Source organism: Drosophila erecta, unplaced genomic scaffold (assembly GCF_003286155.1).
Source record: "Drosophila erecta strain 14021-0224.00,06,07 unplaced genomic scaffold, DereRS2 tig00000092-arrow-pilon, whole genome shotgun sequence".
NCBI lineage: Eukaryota > Metazoa > Arthropoda > Insecta > Diptera > Drosophilidae > Drosophila > Drosophila erecta.
In genome coordinates, this window is record NW_020825207.1 from 13,193,641 (window position 1) to 13,216,480 (window position 22,840).

The 22,840-nt window shown below is 42.2% G+C and overlaps 2 protein-coding genes across 16 annotated transcripts in view; one reads left to right on the forward strand and one right to left on the reverse strand.

The window, feature by feature from the left end:
- Positions 1 to 22,840, forward strand: part of LOC6547488 (heterogeneous nuclear ribonucleoprotein L) — a 101,024-nt gene that overhangs the window by 37,714 nt on the left and 40,470 nt on the right. For 9 of the 15 annotated variants that reach the window (XM_026980689.1, XM_015156350.2, XM_015156346.2 and 6 more), the window contains exons 4-5: positions 18,441 to 18,623; positions 18,699 to 18,762. In XM_026980689.1, the coding sequence (XP_026836490.1) occupies positions 18,441 to 18,623; positions 18,699 to 18,762 (247 nt within the window). Of the gene's footprint in view, positions 1 to 18,440; positions 18,624 to 18,698; positions 18,778 to 22,840 lie in introns of all 15 variants that reach the window. The other 6 variants (XM_015156342.2, XM_015156338.2, XM_015156340.2 and 3 more) reach the window with 1 other exon arrangement.
- On the reverse strand, positions 2,661 to 3,073 carry LOC26526655 (SCO-spondin). Its single transcript, XM_015157346.2, has 2 exons — positions 2,994 to 3,073; positions 2,661 to 2,941 (listed from the first exon to the last, which is right to left on the reverse strand). Exons 1-2 carry the CDS (start codon positions 3,067 to 3,069, stop codon positions 2,745 to 2,747), a joined length of 273 nt encoding a protein of 90 aa, XP_015012832.2. The 5' UTR covers positions 3,070 to 3,073; the 3' UTR covers positions 2,661 to 2,744.

Sequence of the window (22,840 nt, forward strand, 5' to 3'; positions counted from 1 at the left end):
TTCTGTTTCACGGCTTCTCTGTTTCGCTTCCTAAGCCTAGTGCACTTACGCCACTTGGCCAAAAGAGCGAAAACTGTGCAGTCTGTGGGCAGAAAAAGACATTTTCCGCCGTATCCAATATTTCTTGCGGCCTTCCGCTGGCTGCTCACTGGAAAATACAAAATTTAAACACACAAATTGGTTGCTGCCACAAAAAAACGGAAATACTTTCAAGGTATTGAAGTATCCTGGCAGGCCTAAAAATAAATAAAATATAGAAAAGAAATCCCGCTGTTTACAGGCCTTTTTTCGCCGCAGTGTGAGGATGTGTGGCTGATGTATGACATGCCAGCAACAAATTGCAGCAAAAAAGGAAAATGGCGACCAAGAAATGTGACACCTCCTGGCCACTTGTCAATGTCATAATTTGCCATAATGTTGGGCCAGGAGCAGGAGCAGGAGCAGGAAACGGGGCGGACTAGTGGCAGGCAGATGAGAAATGGAGATGAACTAGCGAGCGGGACAGGCATCAAAAGTTGTGTGGATGATGATGTCGATGGGGCGATGTCGGGGCTGATGCCTTTTGGCCCGAGGCCGTGGTCGAAAGGGTCCTTCTGCTGCTGGCCCGACTTGGCTTGGCTTGGCTTGGATACTCGCAGGGACTAAATAGTGTGATGTTCGGGTGGGTGGGTGTGTGGGTGTGTGTGTTTTCCAACTCCTGTCATGTCCTTGGCTCCCCGACGAGCACTGTCAACATTAACACAGCCCAGAGGCATAAAAGGCATATCCAATTGCAAAAAGACGCATGTCGATAACAAAGGCTCGGCAAACATTCAACTAACATTAGTGCCACGCCCCTCGTCCTGCCAGCAAGCACACAGCCGCACACAGCCGCACACATGGATACGCGCATAGACATGTGTGGATCCTGGTTCTCGTATCCTGGCGCCCTCGTATGCTGTCTATTTTACTTGGTCATTAAATTTGGATTTTGTGCTGTGCACATCGCCATCGCTTGACTCTGCTGTTAAATATATCTACCCAAACACACAGAGGCATCCTACAGCTACGTCTCTTTAGTGGCCTTTTGTGCTGCCCCTAACCGCCCACCTCCCACCTCCCACCTCTCGCCTTGGCCCACGATTTGGCTTTAACTTGCCGCCATTGTTGGCCAGGCTCTTTGCATACAGACATATAGATATACATACATACATATGTACGTAGCATGGGCCAAAAGGAAGGAAGGAAGGCTGGGCAGAAAGGTGGAAAATCCCCCATCTCTCGCTTTGCTTAACATCGGTTTTACCGCTCCCCCGATGTTTTGTTTTGCTTTCGGTTTTGAGTCCTTTGTGGTTGATGATTTTTCCAACATTGCATAGCAATTGCAACAAGCAAAAAATGGTTTTAAGGGCTTAATGCTCTGCATCTGACAGTGGGCTGGGCTTCCAAACAGGGAAAATGGCTCGTTTAGACTTAGCTGCAGTGCCACAAGCATATCCATTGACCGGATTTGCGGCAATTGAAGTTGTGAGCCCCACGCTCCGCAAAACATAGATTTCTCAATTTCTTTCTCTATTGGCTAAAACGATTATCTTGCCAAGATCTTTCCTACAAAAAGTAATAGATCAAGTTATATAAATAAGTTTCATTTTACTAATCATTAATTTTTGTCTGTTTCTTTTTAGGTAAGTGTTCATCACCCTTTAAAATCTTCGGTTTGTGAGTATTAGATTTAACAGTGAATATCAAATTGAACTTTCGAAATGGGTCACATAACATTCAATTGCAGGACCAATAAATTTCTTAATAAGCCCACACAGACACATTTCACCATCAAAGTCAGTTTAGACATCAAAATCTTCACATTCCTTGTTATCAACATACACCTCATTTCGATCGTCCTGCTGCCAACAAAAAAAAGTGAAAATGCTATTGCTGACCCAATAAATCTTTGGAAAATTCCACTAAGACCCAGCAATCACAAAAGTTTTTGGAACGGGCTCTCCAAAGTTGCACCGTAATTCCCACGATAATAATCATAATAAAAATCAAGCAAGCGATAAAGCATAAAACCAAATTACATACAACTCCGGCCTTTTCAGAAGCGTGAGGACTTCGGAAGCAAACACTTGAGGTTCCACCTCATTTTCTCCGCTACTTCCGCTTTCAGTTCTGGCATAACATGAAAATAAAAAGTTTTTCTTCAACCCATAAACTCGCACATTGTCGAAAAAAGGGGAAAAATATGCCACTAAAATATTTGTATGTATATATAGATGTTTTTGCTTCGACTTGGTCAGGGCGGCCAGACATTTTATGGAGCACGTAAGGGACACTTTTTGCAGTTTATATTCGTTTGAAAAGTTTTCTCATAATGCTTATGTAATGTCGAGCCGACTGCCCCCGAATTTCAGCACGTATTGGGGCTAAGATAATGCCCTCAAACGATCTGGGCGATGGATAGACTTATTTTATATGTGCCAAGTGAAAGAGCTAAATTCATTAAGTTGTCAAATGCAAGTCAACACAATAAGAAATTCTGACATGGTCATGTCATGTTCAGTGCGCCGCAAAAATCGCGAGCAGACGAGGCGAAAGAGTAGAAAGGCAATAGGAAATGGGAAATGGAAAATGGGAAATGCCTCTTGAGCAGCCCAAGAAAATTAAAAGAAACTGAGAAATAGGAATGCAAATCGTTGTTATTGTCGTCACATTTTCTTCTGCTCCCATTTTCACAATTTAAATGTTAAGTTTTTGGAACTCCTTCACTCTATTATGTATCGTGTGCAGTATTTGCGCATTATACATCTTCCTTGGTTGCTCTTTAGTCGCAACCAATCCTTGGGACAGGCGCACCCTCGCTCGCATTTCTTGGGTATGCACCTTTGCCTGTATAAAAACTCCGAGCAGATCTTGGGACAAACTGGCATACACTTTACCATCACATCGCCGTGCGTACAAACTAGAGTTTTTACAAGATTTAAAACCAAATATGTGGGAATATTAAACCTTACCGTTATGCGGATGTACCCTAGCTCTAGTATAATTTAGTAAGTACAGGAAAACCAAACCAAACAGTCTACACTGCATGATATCGCTTTTATTTACTATTCCGCGTGATGCATATGAAACTCTAGTGAACTGTGGTGTGCAAAATCAATTCGGTTACGCCTGATTTGTTGCAATGCAATGAGTTTTAACACTTTAAACAAATGATATAGTTTACTGGCCAAAGCAGCACCTCACCTCAACGATAAATTAATGATCCCTTAAAGCCCGCCACCGCCACCACCAAGCCTCTTACTCTGTCAAAATAACCTGGAAAAATCCGCAGCTGTTGATGAAATGCCACAAACCCGCAACAAATGAAAAATTCAAAGAGCCACAGATGCGGCAGCCCATGGGTAAACATTTTAATACTACTAATTGAGCCAGCGAAAGCTATTGCCCGGCAAAATCAAATGGAAATCCAAAACTAATAAACGGTTTAACGGGGCGTATGCGCATTGTGTGCCATATTGATTTTGCATATAGCAGTTTTTTGTTGTGCAGTGTAATTAACCGTCCAGCAGCAAACAGGCGCATAATTACAATTTTGAAATTGTATGCCCTGGATATGGGCCATAAGTGTGTGCGGAAGAAAGGTGCATTGTGTGTGCCGACTGTGGCTCACATGTCAGCAGAGGATTTTCGGTCAGGACTGCGTATGGAATGAGGAGGAACGAGGAATATGGCAGTGGCCATCTGATATGGATGGCTCTGGATGGCCCCCAGACAATGGATAATAGATGCTGGTCATCGTTTGTTGGCTCACTTTGCTGGGCAGCTGCTGCGACCAGCGGTCATTGCTGGCGCTATTTGCGGTTTTAATTATGTCCAGCTCGTGGAACGCAGCACGGCAAAACAATGCGAATGTACGGCTTAAATGGGAAATGGGGACGGGGTGGCCGTGGTGGCCGGGGGGGCTGCATTGTTGCAACGATTGAAATAAATGATGCGAGATGGGACAACTACTGAATATGCAGGACCAAAGAATGAGCCCTAATTTGGGACAACAGTTTCGGGACGCTGGCCGTAAGAAAATCAATATGCAAATGTGCAAAGCGTACAAGGGCATGAAACATGGGAGCTATGAGCGCCATGATTAATGGAAGATATGCCGCGGAAACTGTGCATATGGCGTGCATATATGGAAAAGGTTTTACTGATTGATAAACCAAATGCCAAGCAGAGCGTATAAATCGTTGCATCAGAATGAATGTGTATATTCGCAATACAGCACAATATCAGCCACGATCCGATGGGCCCTTTGTGCGGCACCTAAAATTGCCAAACCCAAAACGCCGTTGATGGGACGGCAGTCAATCAACGTTGAGGGCTTAAAGTGTCACCCTCACAACTCACCTTCAACCAACTAACAAAACCCAAAAGGCACACCACGTGCAGAACGAGGAGAAAACTTAATGCTAATGCTAAGCCCGGAGCCTGAAAAATTAATGCCTACTAATAATTCAAGGGGGTCGCAAGGGCCCTTACGTCGAGCATGCTTAAATAATCTAACGTACAATTAATTGAAGGTGCCATAAATATTTCGTATACGCAACGTAAATCAGCCAAGATGGCAGCCAGGCGGCAGTAAAAGCCCTTTTGCAAAAGCCCGATTATGCAAACAATTAATCCTGGAAGCGTTTATTGCTGAGCTTCTTTCCTGTGGGAGGGGGAAATTAGGCCCAACCTAGTTCGTTTGACCAGGATGAACTAGCAAATTTGGTTCATGCACGTCTTCATTACGCTTAAATCTCGACCGCCTAGAGAAGCCTTTGTTATAATCAATTTGGAAATGACTTGGCTGGAGCCGGAAGCACGTCATCCTGCAATCACATTAGCCGGGATTCGTTTGCTGCTGCTCTCCGGAAATAAAGACTGAATCGCAGAAGGTCCAACGTCATTGTTGGACAGTCAGTCCACTGGCCAGACCGCAGCATTAAAGCAACATTTGTTTTAACATCTCGGCAGAGGGCGAGTGAGATTGAGGGAAAAAGAACCAAAAAACCCACCGCAAAGCCGAAGGAAGCTCAACTATCAGCTGTGCTCCCAGAATGCTGCCGAAAATTTCAAACAATGCAACACAAATTGCCGACAACCGCAGCAGCAAGCGCGGTTTACTCTGTGCAACCATCGAGGTGCAGGGTCAGAAGTTCCCGGCTCGCAGCCACCAGTTCTCCACTTCCGTCCAGCCCAGGCCCAACCTCTGAAGAAGTGGTCCGTCGACCACAGTGCACAATAGTTGACCAGTGCAATATTTTGACTTGGTCAGCGGGAAATGCTCGAGCAGCTGAAAGAAAAGAAAAAATATCCTTCGTCGAAGACAAAGTTGGTGCAGTTTGTTCTTGATGCTAGAAAAATAGCAAAGACAAGAGCGAGGGTAGCCATTAAACAGATTTTCCAGTATTTAATTAAGGCCACGAACAGACGGCTTCAGCTTAAAAGATTAAAGTTCAGAATTAAAGGGGAAAATGTCAATACTCTTAAGTCCTTGGATTTAAATGATTTCAACGAATCTATTACTCTATTAGTACTCTACTAGTAACGGGTATAATTACAAAAAAATTAAATTAAAATAATTTTCTAAATTTGAATGCAGATTTTTAGAGAATTGCGCCAGAAACATTTAGAGGTATGCCACTTCAAAATCCGATTAAGATAAATGGAGTTATGGAGTATAGAACTTCAGCCTTAGGTCATTCTTTAATGTTTTTGGATTTCTACATCTAAAATTGCAAAAAATTAAAAAAAAAATAGATTTATAAATTTTAATGCAGATTTTTAGAGAATTGCGCCAGCAACATTTAGAGGTATGCCACTTCAAAATCCTATTAAGATAAGTTGAGTTATGGAGTATCGAACTTCAGCCTTAGGTCATTCTTTAATGTTTTTGGATTTCTACAACATCATACATCAGAAAAAATACTAAAAAATTACAAAAAAAAATTAATTTCTAAATTTTAATGCAGATTTTTAGAGAATTGTGCCAGAGACATTTAGAGGTATGCCACTTCAAAATCCGATTAAGATAATTTGAGTAATGGAGTTTAGAACTTCAGCCTTATGACATTTCTTAATATTTTTAAATTGCCAAATGAACACTTTACAATAGAACATTTTACTTTTCCCTTTTTGAATACTTAAAAAAAAGCAAATATAAACACTTTACAACAAAAAATTTTCCTTTTTGAACACTTTAAAATAAAAAAGAAATATAAACACTTTACAATATAAAATTTTCCATTTCTATGCAAACTATGCAATTTTACATAGATAATTTACTTTATAACACATAAGAATGATATTATTTTATATGCATTTCTAGTTTACATACAATTATGTATGTAAAATTGCATAGTTCTCTATTTTCCAGTAGTTTACATGAACAGAGCGAAAGAGAGCAAAGTTTCGTTGGATCGTCGCTTATTCCATTTTCTTCCATTCCTCTAAGTCCGCCGTTACCTGCCAGTTCTTAGCTGCGCATTTCTCAGACGGTTGCTTTTTCGCGTCACGTGTTTCAATAAGTTTAATTAAACTAAAAGCGTTCGGAATTAGTTAAAACTTGTGTTAATACTAAGTAATCTTTATCGCTCTGTTCAATCAATCTCTCTGTTTCGATTTTGAGTAAATAAAGACCCTGCAAGAAGTGAAAAAACTCGTGCGTCGGTGCATACGTGTGTGTATGTGTGAGCTTCAGAAAGTGGCAGCTGCCAATTTTATGTTAAATAAACATCGAGAGGGAGTTATTCTACTTAAAATGAAAGCATTGTCGGCTATGTTAGTAATAACGTGCGAACGCAAAATGCAATATAATATTAGAATTTACGGTTTTTAATTATGGCATTTCCGGTAGTTTCCATGATCAGAGCGAAAGAGAGCAAAGTTCGGTTGGATCTTCGCTTATTCCATTTTCTTCCATTCCTCTAAGTACGCCGTTACCTGCCAGTTCTTAGCTGCGCATTTCTCAGACGGTTGCTTTTTCGCGTCACGTGTTTCAATAAGTTTAATTAAACTAAAAGCGTTCGGAATTAGTTAAAACTTGTGTTAATACTAAGTAATCTTTATCGCTCTGTTCAATCAATCTCTCTGTTTCGATTTTGAGTAATTAAAGACCCTGCAAGAAGTGAAAAAACCAGTGCGTCGGTGCATACGTGTGTGTATGTGTGTGAGCTTCAGAAAGTGGCAGCTGCCAATTTTATGTTAAATAAACATCGAAAAGGAGTTATTCTACTTAAAATGAAAGCATTGTCGGCTAGTTAGTATGTTAGTAATAACGTGCGAACGCAAAATGCAATATAATATTCTAATTTACGGTTTTTAATTTAGGCATTCAAGCGGGTGACGCGCGTTTTCATGTGTGTGTGTGTTTGTCTCGATGCGACAAGTTCGCTGTGTTTTAAATCCGCCGTGCTCCTACTTCGCCGTGCAGAAATGCAGATTTGTTGGCAATGATGCGAAATTCGCCGCAATGCGTTCTTTTTTTTATGTTCCATTTGTTTTGGGTGGTATTTTCTGCGCATAAATTTATTGAAATTGTAACATCTTGGTGTGTTAAAATAATTAGAGTGAAATTTCCCATTGTAAAGTGTTTATTTTTGTTTTTTATTTTAAAGTGTTAAAAAAGTGTAATGAAAAATTTTATATTTATATATATATATAGACTATATATATATATATATATATATATATATTTATATTTAAATACATTCCTGATTTTAAAGCTGGCAATTTGACGGTAATTCCTTTAATTTTTTTTTAAATTTCTTTAATATTTTTGGATTTCTACAACATCAAAAAAATTAAAAAAAATTAAAAAAAAAAAATAGATTTTTACTCTACGAGTAATGGTTATAAAAACGTTAGAAAACTTGTAAATTGAGTGAGTATATAATAATAAAATCTATTCCGCTGAAATATAATTTCACACTCAATTTATAACACCTTTCGCAATTAATATTTCTAAAAAATATTATTCATTCATTTAAGCTAAAATCTTTCTCTATACGTGAAAATCAGGAATGGCTCTTCCATCAAGGCCATAAAATACGTTGATATTTAATATATTTCCCCAATGTATTCCACGTTTGCAACCAGCCCCGAATCATTTCTTCCTCATCCTTTACGAATTTGCGGCTTTATTGCAATCAGTATTCGGAATCCCATTTACCACCGCCTCTCTCCTGGACAAGCCAGTAATCAGTTTTTGCCATGACTGTAAGCCCCACGGAGATAGACAACCCAAAAGCAACAAGACCACCAGCGATTTGAACCATTCCCTGCCTGGCTCTTCATGTGCAAAAGACTAGGTAGTAGTAGTCAGTTTTAAATGCTTGAGCATTGTATAAAATTTGCATAAATTTCTTGCATAGTTTATTTAGCGTTTGGCCATGATTGCCATTGCTTTTGTTGGCCATTTTGCCATTTTCCGACCGCAGTGTGGGTGGCTGCCCACCAGCAAACACAAAAATGATGCAAACGCCCCGAAATGTATGCTATACATGCACATAAAGCGACGAGAATGACAACGCAATGGAGCTGCCCCCTTTTCGTCCATCCATTTTTTCCTGGCCATATTATAACTCAATTTCTGCGTGAGGCTTTTTCCAACCGCACCGCTCCAGTGAAAACAAAAACAAGGCGCTGATGGTGATGCAGCATTTATATTCATATATGCGGCGTGGAAATGAATCGTGGACCTGGCAGCTCTCACCGCAGGATGTCCATTGGTACCATCTCGTCGCAGTGGGCTCCAGCAAAAATGTAGATGGAATAAAAAAGAATTGTTGGAGCTTGTGAAGCATGTGAACCAATTCAATCGCCGCCCCTCCTTTAATTTTTCCCAGATTTATTCGCCTTGCCGGGGAAATTTGCATGCTTTTTACGCACATTAGCATAAGCACACAAAGGGAAAGCTTTGCCAAAGGGGGGTAGTTATTGGGCAAATAAGGATCTGCCGTTCCGAAATCGGATTTCGTTTGCAGCAATCCAATATGTCAGATTTGAAGCGCGCTCCACAACAATTTTTTCCGATTTTTCCAGGCTGTCAAATGTCAAGTGTCAAGGCGATTCCATTCGCCGAGATCTCCTTTTCGGTCCATACAAGTACGAGTAGGCTGCCAGCCATCCTGACATGCACTCATTCGTCATCGATGGCTGCTTTTCTCATTTGTCCAGGCTGCGCTCTGTGACATGTTTGCTTAGCCAACTGCCCGACAGCTCCAACCACCCAACTACCCATCTACCACGCCTTTATCCTGATGTGTTTCAATGGCCAACTGTCGGTATTGGTTCATTCAATTAATGTCAATAGAGTGCTGCATTTATGCACGAGTATTGGCATTCATTTATCCTTGAGCCAGTTGGCAAGTCAATGGTGGCGCTTCAGGCTCTCCTAATTGCACCAAATGCAACTAATACCCAACGGCTAATGAGACGAGCTGTAATTATTGCCCTTTACCGCACTCGGATTGAAAATGGCAATTTACATTGTGGATGCATCGATGGCAAACTCAGTTAGCAATTCCCTTCTGCTGCCTAGTTATTGAAATCAAAGTACCGTTTAATTATTGGAACTATGTATTGTTGATATTGACGATTCATATATAAGGCATATACCATTACCGTGTATCTCAAGTTCTTAGTATAATAGAATCGAATGGTAAATGAATAATTGCCTACGCCGAGATTAGTAATACTAAGCTAACCTAAAACCATTAAAATCGTTGTAAATAGAACAAAGGGAAATTTTCCTTAAATTACATAAGCATACCAAGGTTTTAAGACCTGATTTCAATACATCGAGACGCTCGTTAAAATAAACCATTATCCTCTGGCTGCTTCAAATGCAAATGGGCACCTGGGGATTTGCGTAATTCCGATTGCATATCCACTGAGAATTCTCATCCGTTTGCCGTGCACCCGCATGTTTCATTAGCCCATTCGTCTTTCCTTTTTGTAATTTGTGGGCTTTCAGCAATTAAAGGCGAATTGTAATGCCCTATATACATATATGTACATACTCGTACATACATACAGAAAGAAGCGCCTCAGGCACATTCATTACACCTTTACACTGGCGGAAAGGCCGGGTTAAATTCGCTCTCGGCTTCTCTTGGCTGCTGAAAATTGTTGCATACTTCTGCGGCTTTTGCCACTTGATGCCGTCGTTGAAAGCAAAAGGCTGCCACTTTAGCGCGCCCACTCGGCCACGCCTCCCGTTCACGGCCCCCAGCCCCAGCCACACCCACATGCGCGGCCCACTCAATTAACGCAACTCTCGTCGGATGTGTGAGTGTGTGTGTGTATTTGTCTTAACAACTCTTGCATACAAGCTAAATGGCCCGGCTCTTGGATCCTGAATCGCAAGTCCTGGATTCAGGATTCCGGCTTCACTTGGCTCCCTTTGCTTCCTTCTCCTTTTTTTCCCCCAGCATAATTACTTTGACTCGACTTTTACGACCTTTCTATGAATTACTCAAGAAGTGTTGGAAGCACGTCGCTCCTGTGGCTGCCATTCCACCAGGATTCCACCCACAATCCACGCAGCAGTTTATCCTTTTTTAGTGCCAGCCAAGCAACCCCTTTTGCCTTCGTGTTTGCCTGTCGTTCGTTTTATTTATTTCTTTCACTCGTGTTTGCTTGCTAATTTCTCCTTCGCTGCCTCCTGTACAGTAATCCAGGTGGCAAGTTGAAGGTGGGTTGCAGAAGTTACTGCCACAATTGCATAAGGTGCAGTTGAAAAAAGAAGTTCCAGCAGGGTTGCCGAGTGGCCGAGTTGCCGATTAGGTGGAAATCGATAGAAAGGCAGCTTGAGATGGTACGATTGTGTTAACAAAACCATTCTTAAAAATGAAAATTGTCACAGAAATTGGTAACTTAATGCCATGGTTATTGCTTCTCTAATCTCTAGTATCTATTATCTCAGCAATGTCCGCTTAATGTCGCTTTTTTCAATTTACACCCTTATACGAAGATAGGGCAATACAATCTCAGCATTTTCAATTTCTTCTAAGCACTTGGCACTTGCCTAACTTTTCCCATTTCCCTTCGAGTCTTCGCCTTTGCGCTAAAACATCTTTTGCAATCCCCTTTTTTAATTTCCTCTGCAATCCTTTGCAACCCTGACACAGTTCCAGCACAGCCCCCACCATTTTCATTTCTTCTAATGCAACATTTTTCTGTGTATATCTCGGTGGATAGAGAGGGGTATATAATGGGGAAAAGAGATAGATGGTGAGTGAGGCAGGACTATAGCTGGACGAACATTATCTGCGTTAGCTTTTTAGCCTAACGACCAACACCTACGCCACGTTCGCAGCTTCTTACCAGTTTTTCCTGCTTCTGGTTTCTTTGCTTCCTTCTCCGCTCCCCCCAGGTTTTCCACCCCCACTTGACATTGTTAAACGGAATTTATGCGTTCAGCTGCTGCTCACTAACGATACTTTTTCCATTTACTCTGCTTTTGTTGCTCGGCTTTGGCTAACTGTTGTTGCCATTACATTTATAATTGTCTTGTGCAACTTCTGTCGAGGCCCACGTGGATTTGACCCACCAAAAAGGATCCCAGGTGGCGCCACCTGCTGCCACCCAAGTCGTTACACATCTCCCCCTCTTCCCCTGATGGTCCTCCCCCCCTCCACCGCCGAGCGAACGATCCATGTTAACGGGTTGTTGTTTTCTCCTTTTTCCGTCCTGACTGCCACTTTCAGGCTCATTGGCTAACTGTTGATTTCGCTGCCGCTGCTTTTCATCCTCCCCGTTGTACAGCTCGAACCGAACCGAAGAGAAGCGCTTTTCCATCCGCCCCCTTTGTACACTTTGTACCAATTGCGACACACATTTTCGCCTGCCTTCTCCTGGATTTTGCTTCTCGCCTTTTTTCCTTCGCCTTGTTTACATTTTCATGCTCGAATTGGCTCTTGTGCTTTGGTAATTTCCCAGCATTGTCTTCGTCCTATGGCTGCCTGGCTACCAGGCTGCCAGGCTGCCCACCTGCCACTCCCCCTTTCCCTTGCTGGGCGCCAGCCTGTTGGCCAACTTCAAACACACACATTAAGCGGGCTGCGTCTTTGGACTTTTGTTTGCCACTGACAGAAGCTCTGGCCCCCGGTAACCTTACCTGGAATCTCCTGGATCCCCCGGCTTCCGCTTCCTGCTGCTTTTCAGCGCTGCCTTTGTGCCACATAAATTTGGTTTAAAATGTATCTCATGCTGCCTGCCTCATGGTACCCATTTTGCCCCACCATTTTTCGTGTCCCCTGGAGCTCCTTTCATGTTACGCTTTCGCTGCTTTGTATATCGTGTTTTGTTTTCTGCTTATTTTCAATTTGAACATTTTAATGTTTGTGGTCATAAAAATCTTTTTATTGGTTGTAAAACTGAAACTGAAGAGCTAAAATGGCCGAGGCTTGGCGGGAAGGGGAGCGGTGTGGTCTGAGCCTGCTGCTTGGGTGCTTGAAAAAAATTAGCAGCCTCTTTTCTGCCTCTGCAATGGCCACTTAAGCACCGCGTTAAGGTGCGATAAGAGTAAGCACCGAATTTGTCGAGAGAAATCGAGATCCGAGCTGTTTGCCAGCCTTTAGAACCTTAAACAGATAAATTTCTGGCTGTAACCCGGTAATTGAAACACAAAAAGTACGTTAACTACTAAATTACTTTCTTTTTACAACAGGGAATAATTTTTCTTTACGTTCGAGTGAAAAATACAGTCAAATTGCTGATTTAATGCATATAAATCGTTCAGCGGGAATGTTTAACAATTTGCTGTCTGAAAATCTTCAGACTTCATTTCTTTCCTTTACATAATATACAATATATATAATTCTTGATATCTCAAGAAGTATTTTATTCTGGGAGCTCGCTAAAATGTTCATCACGATAGCCTTGAATGTTTGGGTTCTTGATTTACAGCCCAAAGCATGGCATTTAAACAACTTCGCATTGATCAGAGTTGGCCGAATTTCCCTTTTCTTGCCAAAGCCTCAATTAAATGTTAATGGCGATATTTTATGGCTGACACTCAGCTTCCCAAACATAGCTTTTGGGTCTCCCCGGCGTTTAGTATCTTCATCTTCCACTCATTTACATTTCGCTCACATTTTCTGCCGCCGGAAGTGTCTTTGCATCTCGCTTTTTGCCTATCTACCTCAAATTTTCACGAGCACTGTGTTGTTGCATGCTCCATTCGGTCACTTTCACACAATAAAAAATTTCCCAATTTTCTTTTCGCTTTTTCTATTTTCATTCTCCTACCACCCCAGTTTCACTCACTCACGTCAGCTTTTCCAACCGAATGTATGCATATTTTATGCCTCTGCGATTTTTCAATTTTGATAATTTGTATTATGCTAATTTTGGCGTGCTTTTGATGAAGAGTAGGGCGAGTTTTGTGAGCACGCAAATGGAAATGAGATGAAATGGAAATGAAAATCGAAATGATAGCAAAATATTTGCAAACAGTTTTGCTGATGTGACACACCATTTTGTTTATCCCAAATGTTAAAAGAGGTAGATTGCTTTCAGCATAAATTGATGTTTTTTTCCTATTTGTCAAGTTATTGAAAATACACAACACCTTTGTTGACACACGGCTGCAGTATGTATGTTAATTTATTTTAGCACCTAGGAAAAAAGCGTTGCTATCGATTTCAGCAAATATTTACCGTGAAATAAATAAACGGCATCAGTGCAAATCCGAGTTGGTATTTATTTTGCCTTTGCCAGGATTTAATTTCCTTTGTTTCCGTCTTCTGCTTTACTTTCGGCTCTAACAAATCCGCAAAGTCTTGTCTTCAAAGAAAAGGCGGCGAAAAAAAGGAACAATTCAAAAAAAATAACCCGTATTTCCAGTTGTTGAAACTTACTTGCCTCTCAAGGGCCGCGAATCTCCTTTTTTTTATTATTTTCTTACTTGCTTTCGTTTGGCTAACAACTAACGGCACTTGCAACAGGGGCAGGAGATCTTGCAGTTGTTGGCCAACAGGCACACCCTCCTCCCCCGCGAAACGACCTTCCAGAAAGTGTTGCAAATGATTCGAAACCGGTTTAAATGGTCTTTGGACGGGTTCGCATGCGGATTGGGGTTCCAGTTCGGGTTCGGGCTCTGACTCTTTTTCGCCTTGTGTTTTGGCCCGAAGAAATGGGTCAATAAGAATTTCAAATGTTAAAAAAGCAACGGCAAGCGAAGAACTTGTTGAGTTTTTTGCGGTTATCCGAGCGGGGGTAAAAGCACCATACCAAAACAGGGAATTGCAAGGCGAATGAACTCCAATTTGCGTTTGTTATTTGCTTGCTTCTTCTCTCTGCGTTTGGTTCAATGACTTCCAGCTTCTGGGCAAACCATAACAATTGATCGAATCGCAGAAGCCTGCAGAAACAAGTTCTGCAAACTAATCAGGGATTATGTATATAAAAGTCGTAGTATGCTGTTTATAAGGTCTATTAAACATTCTTCATAACTTTTCTTATCTTTTTTATTGTTTTGCTCCTGCTGCTTGGCTTATTTTCGGCTGAAAAATATTTCATTAGCACGCCTGTATTGTTCTGTTCGGAAAAAAGTGTAATGTTTGCCACATAAAAGCTAATGAAAGGACAATAGCTGACCACCAAACGATTCGATATCGCAACTAAGCACACATAATTATTAAAATTTAATGCGATTTTCCCGCCATCTTTCCTTCCGGTGCATTATTGTGTCCTTTGTGGGTCCAAGTGATATAGATGGCGAAGTACGTTGATGGATCTGCGGAAAGCCGCTTAAAATGTTTTCCCGGTATATTGTCGCCCTTTTCCCCCAACCATCGCTGTTGTTGGTGTTGTTATTATTGTGGTCCTGGCATTGCGCTGATTTAATATTTAGCACGCCTGGACAATCACCCCCCGTGAAAGAGTCCTCCGTTTTCATATCAACCCCTGCGGCATGACGCCTTAGTAAAATTTTAATGCGCTTTTGATGATGGCCATAAAATGGCAAAACAAAATGCATGGAAGTTGGCGGCGGCGAAGGCGGAGGCGGCGGTGGAGGAGTGGGTGGGTGTGGGCGTGGGCGTGGTCGTGGTCAGAGCAGTGCATGCGAATCTCTGCTCTAGATAAAATATTAATTTATTTTTCCCGCATCTGCTGGCTGGTTGTCCTTTTTCCCCCCCTCACTCTCTTTTTCTGCTTTTTGGGGGGCTCGCCAGTCGAACAAGTTATAGTGCGCATAAAATTTTACGTATGTATCGCCGCGCAAGCTCCACGCTTATTTTTTAAATAACTGTTTCATGCCACGCCCCCGATGTCCAGTACTTGCATCTATATAGTACTATATAGCCCACGCCCAGCACCGCCTCTCCGCTGGAATCGCCCACTGGTTTATTAATACTTTCATTTCGAGGCGGTTTATTTGTTTTTCCATTTTCCCGCTGCTTGCATTTTTATTTCTCGCCTTCTTGTGGATTAGTTTTTTAATTTCAACAGCTCGTGAAATGTTGAACTTTTTTATTTGCCGACCCCAGTTTTCTCCAGAAGCTTCACAGAGTTCTAAAAAAGTTGATGCATTTTCTCCTTTTATGAAAATCTTTTGACTCAGCTGCAGATTAGAAAGATTTCGCGGCGAAATTAAAATTTTAATATGTTTTGGTGTACTTAAAGAATTTGCAGTGTAAGTACAAGAAAGTTTAAATAAAAACCACATAAAGGTTTCATAGCTTCCAATTTAAAAACATTTCTGTTGACTTAATTAATAAAGCAATGCTAAAATATGCGGCATATTTCTGGTTTTCCTTGATTAAATATAAAATTGAATAGGTTCTTCTTATTAAATTGGTGGAGATTGCTGAATAGTTTCCTTAATCTGTAGCAATGACTAATGAATCCATTAGCACACAACACATTAAGGACCTATACTTATTTTTATTGGTTATAAGAGGAAATATTCCCTTTCGTCGTCCACAAACCACAAACTTGGCAGATCCAAACATGACTTACATACACCGCTTTGCACAATTTATCAATCGAGGACCCTGGAGAGTTGACACTTTCCATGAACGTTGACGATTCTCCGGGGAGCTGCTCTAATCAGCCTCCATCATTCACTGCCCTCCGTCTCTGGAGCTCCATTGCCATTCACCTAATGGACTCAAATTACCGGCAAACAATGAGTGGGCAGCTCGTCCAATATCCTTTCCTTTTACATGTCCAATGGCCAGCAGGCCGATGGGAAACGTAGGGAAACGAAAGGGGAAAAGCTGCGGAAAAGTGCTGGAGCACGCGCCTCATTTATTCAATAAGCTGATCTCATAAACCGGAGTAATTTTTTGTGACCCTCCCGCTCTATTCCGGCTGTTCTTCGAGGATGCGACGCTCTTGACTTGGTCGTTGATTGCGCTATTTACAATAATTGCAGACATTTTGTCCGCCATCGAGCGCCAGTCTCCCAGCTTCGCAGCTTTTCCAGCCCCCGCCCCCATCTCTCTATTCTATCGTTGACTTTTCCGTTTACAACGCTTGTCCTGCTGCAGGACCTCTGGCAAATCGCATTAAATGCAGCTCCAATGCCGGCAACGAATTGTAAAATGTCAGTCCAGATGAAAATGAGGGAGAGGACATAAAAAATAAGCGTATTTTTTCCAACTTCCCACTCCATTTCCTCTCGGAGCAGCTCACACTTTCCGTCCACTTCCTCTGCCCGGCACTTCTGTTTTCCTGTATTTCCATGGACAGAATGCACAACTATAAAGCGCACCGAGCACACAAAAACTAATTAGAAAACTTTTGCGGTCGAGAGTGACAGTCGGCTGAGGGGAAGGAAAAGTGTTAAGTGTGTGCGAAGTGGGGTGAAAAACTAACAAAAAAATTAAAATCGCTGGAGTAGCTGGCAGCTGCATTATTTATTAAGTAATGAACGCATACAATGACTATCAGTTACATGGCTTGAAAGGCAGTGTGCTGCAGAAAAAAATTACTTTGAAATTGATGGTTTTAATAGCACATGGATATCGCTAAGTGTTCTAGATAATTGTTGTTGATCCTTTTCTGCTACTACTGCATCCACAAGCTTGACAGTTTATTTTCCTAATTTATCTGTGTGTAAGCCTTCAGTACAATCTTCATGATGATAAATCGTTAGTACCTATAAATGTTTGCCGTGTAAGACATTAATCAGCCCATTATCGAATAATGGTCGCGCTCTTGCAGCACTTAAGTATCTTAACGATATCCGAGGGAGGGACATTCATCCCCCACTTAAAAATTGGCCCAAACAATTTGCCACTGCGAATTTGCATAGACCAAGGAATTCGATGAAATTTCGTCTAATCAAATAGCTACCCTCCACAGGCATCTCTTTCTTCCGCTCATGTCTAATGCAAATCAATGTTGAAAGTTTTCAACAAGATTCAAAATTTCATGAGCCAGAGGACTTATCGATGAATTTCATGAATAACAAAATTTGCTGCTGCCCGAAGAGTAGGCGAAGACAAAAGCCGCTTTCCCACTTTGCCTCTTACCAAATTTTTCCTGGCTTGACGGCAGTAACAACAAATTGAACATTTAACCCATTATGGCCCCTGAGCAACCCAAAAACCCCACCCAGCCAACAGAAGACTTGCGAACATTCTGCTTGTAAAATGAATAAATAGAAGTCGCTTGCGGATTTCAAAGGAGGATGGAGGGCGAGTTTTTGGGGGGGAAAATTTGGCAGCTTAAATTTTCCATAAATTTCCATGCCAACGGCCAATGCTCATTATAATTTGCCATCAATTCCCAGACGCTGCCACCAACCGAAGTATTCTTATTCCATTCTTGTTGGCCTAGACTTGACACGCCCTGGCTTTTGCTGCTGGCAGGCTCGCTTTAGCACACTCGAAACTCATTAACGTAATTTCCGAAAATTTATGAATGTTAATTGGGAAATTTCTTTGGCATAGTACAGCGGCAAGTGCTTATTAAATTATGCTAATGAGTTCTTGAGCTTCACGCAGGAGCTGATACGGAACAAATTTTCACGTTGCCTATTTGGCCAACCAAATGCGAAATTCCAATTATGCCAAACAAAAATATAAAAACAGCCCACTAAAATTGAGACTCATCAAAGTGAAATTGCCCGATTTGGTCACTTGGAAAACCACTGATGGCCAAATGATTGGATAATCATTCGTTTCGAATTAACCATTCACCTGGCGTTGATAAGTTTTAGCAATCAAAGTTTATTAGTGTCCTGAACGAAACGAATTGTACACACAGAGAAATAAGCAAATTATCTCTATTAAAAATGAAATGAACTGTATTAAAACATCTTGTCCATTCTCATACTAGCTCCCACAAATGATAAATTATTAAGTTATTTGAGCAACAGCTTGATAAACAATGTAGTCATACATTTTTCCCTGTCTACCGCATTCGTTTCTAATTTCGCGCTCGATTCCAATTAATTTCAGGATGTCTTGCACAAAATCTGTCATCCACATGGCCAAGTGCTGCGCATTGTCATATTCAAAAAGAATGGGGTCCAGGCCATGGTGGAGTTCGATAATCTGGATGCGGCCACAAGGGCGCGCGAGAATCTGAATGGAGCCGACATATATGCCGGATGTTGCACCCTGAAAATCGATTATGCCAAGGTAAGAGCAATCAATCGATCATCGCCGCCAATTGGGCTTAATTTCAGTGGCATAATGACGATCATCTAATTGCAGCCGGAGAAATTGAATGTGTACAAGAACGAGCCCGATACCAGCTGGGACTATACGCTGAGCACAGGTGAGATTCTACCAAGTGCGTTCACATTTTTTACTACCTTTTCTAAACTAGTCGTTAAGCGATGCACCAATACATCGACACTCGAGCACCCACACTCTTGCCACCCACACTCTAGAACACCCACACTCTAGAACACCCACACACACGCATTTATACCACCCACAAACCACAAACACGCACACACAGAGACACCAAGAAGAAACGGAGAGTTAATTGCTTTTTGTGTCCAAAAAAAGTTGGAAAATCCTGAAAATCCTGAAAATCCTGGAGCATGCCTACATGCGCCCTACTTTTTAGAACTCTTTGGCTTTGTAACTGTGTTTGCTAAATGTATATTTTAGTTAGCGTTGTACCGAGGCGGCTGAACGTGGCGTATGCGTGATATCCTAGGCTGTGCATCATCTTTAGTTGTTTTCCTAGCGGTCTCCTAATCCCCGAACGCCCCCCTCCATTAACCAACTTTTCCGATCTCAGGAAATACACACACTCATTCACACACAGCCACCATTGCCAGAACTCATTAAATCAAGCATTTAACGACACTCTAGAGATGCTGAAACAAACATTATGGCCCACACACCCACCCAAACTCACACACTCAAGTATATAGCCACCTGTTCGTGCCACGCCCACTCCATAGCACCCTCTGTGCCGCCCCCGGCCATTTCCCACTGCACCATTTGGCGCATCGCACATGTCTCCGTGCTTATGACTGGCGACAAAGTTGCGCATTAAATGCCATTTTTAATTTGAGTATTTCACTTTGAATAAAAATGAAATTAAATGCTTTGCCATGCTGTTTTCACGCCAGACAAACAGGCGGCACTGTCAACATTTTGTCGGCCTTATTTTTTTTTTTTTTTCTTCTTCGTTGTCTGTGCCGCCTGGCCAATTTGTACTGGAGGAAAGGCAGAAGTGAGAAGAGGTCGACAGTCGGGGACGGGCCACATCAAAAGGCCGACAAACTGAGCCACCAGCGGATCCTGTCCAGGCCAACGCACTATTAGCGCTGCTGCCAAGTGTCAACGTTGCCGCAGCTGCAACAGCAACAGCAACAGCAGCAGCAACAGCAGCAGCAACATCAGCTGCAACAGCAACTTCAGACAGCTGACGGGGTGGAGAGGTGGTGGCACAAAGCCACAATAACTCAGACAGCCAGTTGGGGCAGAGTTTCAATGGTTTTTCCGACTATTTTTTTTTTTGCCGTGCTGCCCTGGACACAGACAGAAACTTTGGCTGATCCTCCACAGCATTCATCCGCCCTGTTGTATTGCCATTTCCATTTGGAGGCCAAAAGTCTGCCACATCCCAGCCGCTGCGGCCGCCGCCGCATTCCCCATGTTTGTTTTTGCCACAGAGCCACCAAGTTGCAGCCATTTACCGCCCGCCTGCCATCAATGAATGGGAAAACTGAATGAACTTGGCGCCGCCTCCATGAGTTGCCGGAATAAGTGGGCGGAGATCTGTGTAGCAGAGTGTACAGCCTCATTGTCGACACATTAGGGGGCGTGGGAGGTGCTGCCACTCTGGCAGCTTGCAAATTAGGCCCGGCACTATCTTTGTGTCCGTTATAATGAACATGCCACTGTGTGCCGGCGATTCCATTGGAAGAGGATATTCGAGTCGCAGGTGGCTCTTTCATCTCCTTTGTGGATGCTGATGGTGCTCCTGTGATGCATTGAAGTTAAAAGGATTGCTTTTGCCAATTGCCCTTCTCACGAAAGACAGACTTTAATTAACTCAACCAATAAATATCCTAATATGCAACCAATAGAACTGATTATGAATAGTAATTGGGTGATGTATACCTTTATGGCAACCTTCCCAAAAGATTCCATACTGATTATCCTGGTTAGACTCAGTACATTTATTAGACCTTCGTGGTACAAGTTGAACTCGAGCTAAAAATATAGCAACCTTAATATTAAACAGGTAATCGTCTTGATAGATATGCAATATTTAAATGACCAGCGATTATTTCCGCCCAACTTCTGGAAAAACGAACTTGTGACATGAACGTACATTCGCTTGACCTGCTGCCAAGCAAAATCAATAGAATTCATAAAAATCGTAGCAAGTGACAAGCCACGACCACAACTTACTTTCCACGTCAATTTCGATCCGACTTCTTTATTGTCTTAACAACGATAACAAATAACAAGCGACAAAGAACAACGACGAAGTGAAAGAAAACAAAAAGCGAAGTGAGGCAAGTTAAATATAAAGTGGAAAATGCAAACATAATATTTGCATAAGATTTTGCGCTCAACCTGGGCAGCTCACTCCACCACACTCCCCGCTCCCTGCAGTTTATTCCCGTGTCCGTGGCTTTTCCTAACCTTTCCTTTCCTTAGCGAAAGCAGTCCACCGAGCCAATCGATACAAAATGCCAGCACGTGAACGAGGACACACCGCCTTGGGTAAACAAGAGTCTCCAAAAAAGCATTCGAAATGACTAGCTGGCTGGCTGGCTGGTCGTGGTCGTTCTGGTGCTCTAAAAGTAGCAAGAAAGAAGTTTTTAGCAAGTTGACTTGAGTGCTCACCCACCAATTCAGCCAACCCATCATCCCCTCCAGCTGTCGAGGAAGCTCCGACTCCTGCAGCTCCTGCAGCTCAAAACTTCATCAAGTGCACACCGAAAATTTGTATTTGCATTTGCATTTGACAACCGCCATGGTTGTGCATATTTTCTCCTGGTAAATGTGCCAAATCCCTCCTCCTGCTGCATTTGATCCCCTCGTTTTGTTAATTTTCTACTCATTTCGCTGTCATCCGGCGCGGCTGCTTCATCTTCCGTCCGTCCATCCGTCCATTTGTCTGGGGGTTATCCTTTCGCCTCCGGAAAGGATTCCTCCTGCTCATCAGTAGTCTGCAGACTATATTTGCTTTCGTGTTGTCACGCGATGTTCTCTTTCTGGTTCTTCATTTGGCCGCAAATTGTTTTTGCTTTCTGGGTGGTTTAGCGCACTTTTGGCTCAAGGACGTTCGATTTTTCCCTTTTTCTTTACTGCAACTCGGCAAAGGTACGTGTGCATTTTCAAGCGATTTTTCCACAGCCTGATGTCAAGTGACAGTTACGTTTTGCCGGATAGTTTGTCTCCGAGTTAATTTAGTTTTGCGGCTGAAAAATAGTTGCCTGCTGAAATTGATTAGAGACATTTGTGTCGTCTGCCGTTTGAAAACGGTGCTGGAAATTGGTGTTGGTACTTTAAAATATAATGGTCGCACCCCCTATGCAAACCCTCTCGTAATAGAATTCGGTTTTTTGTGGCCTTGATTGCGTAGTCAGTTGACCACAAAGACAAAATTAGGCCATAATTAACCGCAGAAATGTCCGTAGGCAGCCCATGAAAAACTTTTCCCCCGGGACTGCTGCTGCTGCTGCCGCTTTTCCACATCCACATTTCCACCACAAAACGTGCACCGTAATGGCAGTCATTATTTATTTTATTTCCGAATGCACGGAAACAGCAGCGAAATAACAATCATAGAAAGTGGAACAGCAGGGATACGTCAGGGAACTTGCTACCTTGGTAGCAGCTCCAACTACTGGCTACCACACAAAAAAATTTCAATAAAAGGCGGGACACAAATAAAAGCCCAGACAAAGGAAAGGGGAAGGGAAATGTCAAATGTCATAAAAAGAAAGCCACAACAAGGGATGTGGTTGATGAGGAGTCACCTCCGCCATTAAAGAAGGACTCTCTGCCATCCTTGGCAGTTGAATAATAAAACATGACAAAACTATTTTATGTTTATGATTAAATTATGTCGCTGAAGTCCCAGGCAGGCAGGTGACACCCACTACCCGCCGCAACTTCCTTGTGATCCTTGTGATTCTGGCACAACAATCGAATTAAATGCGCATAAATTATTCATACACACTCGCACTAACACGCATGCAAATCACGTTGGCAACTCGGTTTCCCAGTGATTTCAATTATGGCCAGATATTCGAAGGCTCGTTCCTATTTATTTAAATTGCTATCGAAGAACTGTTGGTTTTGCTGCTTACTTTATCCTAAATCAACATGGGCCCAAATGCGCCGCATTCCTCGCTTGTCTTTGGGTTATTTAT

Excerpts from the sequence above, each read along its gene's own strand:
- LOC26526655 (XM_015157346.2), bottom strand. The coding sequence starts at position 3,069 with ATGCAGTGTAGACTGTTTGGTTTGGTTTTCCTGTACTTACTAAATTAT. Across the intron at positions 2,942-2,993 it reads TAGGGTACATCCGCATAACG|TTTGTACGCACGGCGATGTG; the intron begins GTAAGGTTTAAT and ends TAAAAACTCTAG.